The sequence below is a fragment of the Rhagoletis pomonella genome, unplaced genomic scaffold (genome assembly GCF_013731165.1).
Source record: "Rhagoletis pomonella isolate Grant_MI unplaced genomic scaffold, Rhpom_1.0 Rhpom_scaffold_00006, whole genome shotgun sequence".
Classification (NCBI taxonomy): Eukaryota; Metazoa; Arthropoda; class Insecta; order Diptera; family Tephritidae; genus Rhagoletis; species Rhagoletis pomonella.
The window spans coordinates 14,579,500-14,585,186 of NW_023458560.1; the positions used below are offsets into that span (position 1 = coordinate 14,579,500).

Consider the following 5,687-nt stretch of genomic DNA (forward strand, 5'->3'; position numbering starts at 1 on the left):
GAATTCACTACTTATGTGTCTAATGGGTTTAAAAACAATCTTCGAACAGACGTGATTTACACTGATTTCAGCAAGGCATTTGACAAGGTATCTCATTCAACCCTTATATATAAACTTGATCGAATTGGCTTCCCTCCTATTCTTCTCAGCTGGCTTTCTTCTTACTTAGTGGATAGGAAACAAAGAGTAATTTTTAAAAATTGTACCTCCCGGCCAATACATGTCACATCCGGCGTACCTCAGGGCAGCCATATTGGTCCCGTCTTGTTTATTTTATTTATAAATGACCTTCCTAAGGTGTTGAATTACTCGAAATGCTTAATGTACGCTGATGATGTTAAGCTCTTTAAGTACATTAGTACTGCAGAAGATAGGGAGCATTTGCAAGCTGACCTAACCTGCATTTTCGAATGGTGTGAAGCAAATTCCATGTCACTAAATTTGAAAAAGTGTAAATTCATGACCTTCTCTAGAAAATCGTTCTATCCAAATTCGTATATGATATCTGACCACAATGTTGAGCAAGTGACCAATTTCATTGACCTAGGTGTAACTATGGATCCGAAACTAGAATTCAAGTCTCACATAAACTCCTGCGTGATTAGGGCTAGAGGATTGTTGGCTTTTCTTAAGCGCTGGGCCAAGGAGTTCAACGATCCTTATGTCACTAAAGTTCTCTTTACCTCTCTAGTTAGACCGATTTTGGAGTATGCATCTATAGTATGGAATCCTAGCTATCAAATTCATAGTGACAGGCTCGAATCAGTGCAGAAACAGTTCCTGTTATTTGCCCTCAAAAATTTATGTTGGGACGCGTCTAAAAATCTCCCACCCTACAAGGATCGCCTGAAGCTTATAGATTTGCCGACGCTTCAGAGTCGTAGAGAGATGCTTGGTGTTCTTTTTTTAATTAAATTAATGAACGGGATGGTCAGTAGTCCCTTTTTACTGAGTGAGATAAATTTTTGTATTCCTACAAGACCCACGAGACATTTTAAACCTATTGTGTTGAGTATTTGTAAATCAAACTTTGAAATGCACGATGCTTTTCGGTGCTTATGCCAAGATTTTAACAAGCATTATGATTGCATCGACATATCTGAATCGCTTTTTGTAATAAAGAAAACATTGCTCAACAAGTTAACTAAATAAACTAATATCTGCAACCGTGAACGAAAAAATTACACAATATCTATGACTGCTTAGTACAATTGTAACGGCTTCGTATATTTCCGCGACCGCGTAGGACAATAGGAGCAGGGATCGGAAACTCGGCCTTTCCGACCTCGCCCAACAGTTCGTCTATAGCGTGGAGCGGAAACTAGGACTTTCCGCCTGCCTCACTTACAAAGTAACGACTACGGGAACATGGATCGGAAGCTCGGCCTTTCCGACCATGATCAACGGCCTGTAAACAGGGCGGAGCGGAAACTAGGTCTTTCCGCCCGCCGCACACAAAAGTAGACTGGAGACAAGGCCTCGCCAGCTACCCATATTGCTATTGAATATCATTGTTATCTTTACAAGTTAATATTTATAATTATTTCACTCTGTAATGTATCACACATACTTAAATATTCTAAATCTTTTTATCTCAACTGTCTGTAAGAAAACATTTTTCTGTAGACTAAATAAATAAATAAATAAATAAATAAATAACCATCGATATAATTTTTCACTGCTACAAATAAATAAAAAATATATACATATGTACATATGTAAGAATTAACCATTAAAATTGGTTTACTTACTTAAACCACCAATTGCATTTATTCTTTCCACAGATGGGTTGTACTATTCTCGCATCCGTCGGACTTCACACCCGTCTGTACCACTGAACTGGGTCGCATCGCTGTCCATCAGCCGGAGTTCGCTAAGCGTAATGCCAAGTGTTTGGCCCATTCAGTGGATGATCTGAAGTCACATGTTCACTGGGTAAACGACATCAAGTCCTATTGTCTGAATATTCCCGGTGAATTCCCGTACCCCATAATTGCCGATCCTCATCGTGATTTGGCTGTACTCTTTGGCATGTTGGATGAGGAGCAGAAGCGAGATGCAGAAATTGGCAAAACCATACGCGCACTTTACATCATCAGCCCCGATCATAAAGTGCGTTTGTCGATGTTCTATCCCATGTCGTTAGCGATGAGCTTTAAATATTGTCACGAGCGTTTCTCATTTAAAGTTTTTAATATTCTAGTGAGATTTTGCGTTGTCTCGACTCATTGCAATTGACAGACAAGCTGAAGGTGGTGGCTACACCCGCTAACTGGACGGTGAGTTTTGTTTTTGTCTTCGAGTTTATTTGTTGACTTATAATTTATATACCTGTATCTATTTCTCAATACAGCCTGGTACGAAAGTTATGATTCTACCCGATGTGACCGACGAGGAGGCAGATAGACTATTCCCAAAAGGCTTCGACAAGGTGTCAATGCCGTCCGGTGTCAATTATGTCAGAACCACAGAAAACTACTAGATTTTAATGCTGCAAAATTATCAAAATCATAATCAAAGCAAAAATAATTACAATTTGATTCTGTTCGATTTGAGTTGGTGCCCTTATCTGTATGTTTTAATTATGTGCTGATCATTTTAAAAATGATTTTGTGCTTGATTTTTAGATTATTATTATTTTTAAGTAAAAAAGCAAAAAATAAATTTTGAGTGCAATTCAATTTTCGACTTATAAATACATAATTATGTATATGTATGTGCTTACAAATTCTTAATGCAAAAATAATTGTTCTAGCCCGGAACTTTTTTTAATTTGCTCATCCTCTCTTACGAAGAAAAAGGTCTGAAGTTACACTCATTGTTAACTCTCATGGTGGAATTATACCAGGTGAAGTAATTAGAGTGAGATTGTGGCACTGCCTTATTGCCTTTAAAATTTGACTATAAGGTAGCGGATATCAGAAAATAAAGCGAGAAATATGTTTTATTACTTCACCCACTTATTGCGCTATAGTTAATTCTATAGTTCTATAGTTCTTTCGTGCTGTCAAAATTATAACCTACGGCGTTGCCAATATTAATGAAATTGATCTCGTAATTGGAAATTTAAAGTTTAAGGGCCTTTATCTCGGCTGCCTGTTAAATGCAAATAGCAAGCAGTCTATAACGTCGATAACGATGTTAACAGGGAAGATAAGTTTCTCAATATCCGGTTAACACTAACTACAGGTTAAAATCCTTATCGACGTTATCGACTCCCTGCACGGCCTTATATAGTTTGTAGTCGATCACGTCGATAACAATGTTTAACCTTTATTTAGGGCCGGTTGCTCAAAGCCTGGTTGACACTAATCATTAGTTAACATCGTTATCGACGTTTTCGACTCCATGCATATAACACGGTGTCAGTAACGATGTTAACCTGGTTAACGATGGTTCAATGTCTGGTTATCACTACTTGCCGGTTGAACATCATTATCGACGATTTCGACATCATGCATACAACATCTGATCGATAAAGCAGTCGTTGTATTTAACCGGAGCTTCTACCTCCGATTTGTGCTAATCAGACATTGAACAGCCGGCCCTAACTCCCAGTGAAGCATCGTTATCGACGTTATCGCATGCAATAATTAAGAAATTAATAATATCGCTGCATGCAAATCATAAAAAATGCAATATATAATACTTTTCTCAAATTGAGGGGTTTTTTCGTTTTTAAACAGTGGAATCGTGTTTCTCGTCTCGCAATCTTAATATACATAAGTATAATAAAACATACAAAAAAATATTGTTTTTTTTTTTTTGAAGAACACTATTTTTGACCAAGTTCTTTAAGGTCAAGGAGTAAATGTGGCCCAAATGTGTAGAATATGAACCATTTAGCTGCTTATTCAAAAACCAAAAGTGTGGTTCGATAGAACTATTCACGCTGATTTCAACTGTACCAAAATTATTTGGCGCAAAAATATAAAATTTACATTAATTTTTTTTTTTTTAATATTAACATCTTATGAACTACATAACCGATTCAAAAACTAGTGATGCCAAAATAAAGACAATTAATTTATCTTTCTGTTAATGTGCACAATTTATATGCTTTATTATATTTTTAATCCAAAAATACTAAAAAACGAAAAGAAATTTCGTATATTTTCATAAAATAACCTTTTTTAACAAACTTTCATAATTAATGTGAAAGCAATTTATATTATTAACAAGTAAGAAAGTCTAAGTTCGGGCGGAGCCGAACATTAAATACCCGGCGCAAGTATTAAATATATGTTTTTTCACCTTTCCGAAACCTACCGCTAGATGGTAAGCCGGGGTGTATCAATTTTGAGTAAATTAGCGTCCTTAAATTTCGAAATATTGAAGTTTCAAGCATTTCTGAAATTTATCGTTATATGAAAAGCGGCCGTAATTTTAGTCCGATTTCAATAATTTTCAACGTTTTGCTTATATGTGGCAAGTACAATAACCATACCGAGTTTGGTACAAATTGGTAGAACGGTTACCGATATACATATATGGGATCATAAGTGGGCGGTGCCACGCCCATTTTCCAAAATTTTACCATTAGCGTATTTCTTGGTAAAGAAATGTTGCAAGCATCAATTTTGAATAAATTAGCTTCAATATTTATTGATTTATCGAAGATTTTGTATTTCTCTAAATTACCGTTATATGGGATGTGGGCGTGGTTATCGTCCGATTTTAAAAATTTTCGGCAATTTTTTATGCTGTACCAAGCAGGGATGGGCGTTTTTGAATGAATTATTATTCAAATAAAAAATAAATTCTTATTCATCATTCCAACAATTTTGAATGAGGAATAAATTTTTATTCTTCATTCAAGCACTTGCCAATGATGAATAAATTTTTATTCATCATTCAAGTAATTTGAAGTAGAGAATAAATTTGTATTCTTCATTCAAGCACTTGCGAATGATGAATAAATTTTTATTCATCATTCCAGTAATTTCAAATAACGAATAAATTTTAATTCTTCATTCAAGCACTTGGGAATGATGAATACATTTTTATTCATCATTCAAGTAATTTCAAATAACGAATAAATTTTTATTCTTCATTCAAGTAATTTCAAATAACGAAGAAATTTTTATTCATCATTCAAGCACTTTCGAATGATGAATAAATTTTTATTCATTATTCAAATAATTTCAAATAACGAAGAAATGTTTATTCATCATTCAAGCACTTTCGAATGATGAATAAATTTTTATTCATTATTCTAATAAGTTCAAATAAAGAATACATTTTTATTCTTCATTCAAGTAATTTAAAATAACGAATAAATTTTGATTCATGATTCAAGTAATACTGAATAACGCACAATTTTTCATTTATTGTATAAGCATGAAAATAAGTATGTATGTACTTATTTAATTATCTATATATGTACATACTAGCTTATACCCGCGGGTTTCACCCCGCGCTTTTATATAAATATGGAAAATAATTTAATGATGTTAGATTATATTTCTGTGCCCAGTTCATTATAGCTCGTTATTTCTTAAGTGAGTTAAGGTATTTAGGCCGTTTAAAACTATGAAATTATAAAATATCGTCTGCGCGCTAGGCATACGAAACATATCAATCGCTCTAAGTTTACCTTAAAATTATTCCAGGTATACGACGCGTGAACGTGTAACCTTCTTGGAGGTGCCACGGCGGGTTCTAATATTTCCAACTCAAATTTAGTA

At 34.5% G+C, this 5,687-nt stretch overlaps 2 protein-coding genes across 2 annotated transcripts in view; both read left to right on the top strand.

Annotated features, from left to right (window-relative positions):
* The window catches only part of LOC118741489 (peroxiredoxin-6-like), a 5,728-nt gene extending 3,065 nt beyond the window's left edge, over positions 1 to 2,663 (top strand). Inside the window, exons 2-4 of the mRNA XM_036473490.1 lie at positions 1,785 to 2,171; positions 2,204 to 2,279; positions 2,354 to 2,663. Of these exons, the coding sequence (XP_036329383.1) occupies positions 1,785 to 2,171; positions 2,204 to 2,279; positions 2,354 to 2,482 (592 nt within the window). The 3' untranslated portion in view covers positions 2,483 to 2,663. The remainder of the gene's footprint in view (positions 1 to 1,784; positions 2,172 to 2,203; positions 2,280 to 2,353) is intronic.
* The window catches only part of LOC118740432 (rho guanine nucleotide exchange factor 7), a 167,912-nt gene that overhangs the window by 115,642 nt on the left and 46,583 nt on the right, over positions 1 to 5,687 (top strand). The gene's annotated exons all lie outside the window — the stretch shown is intronic.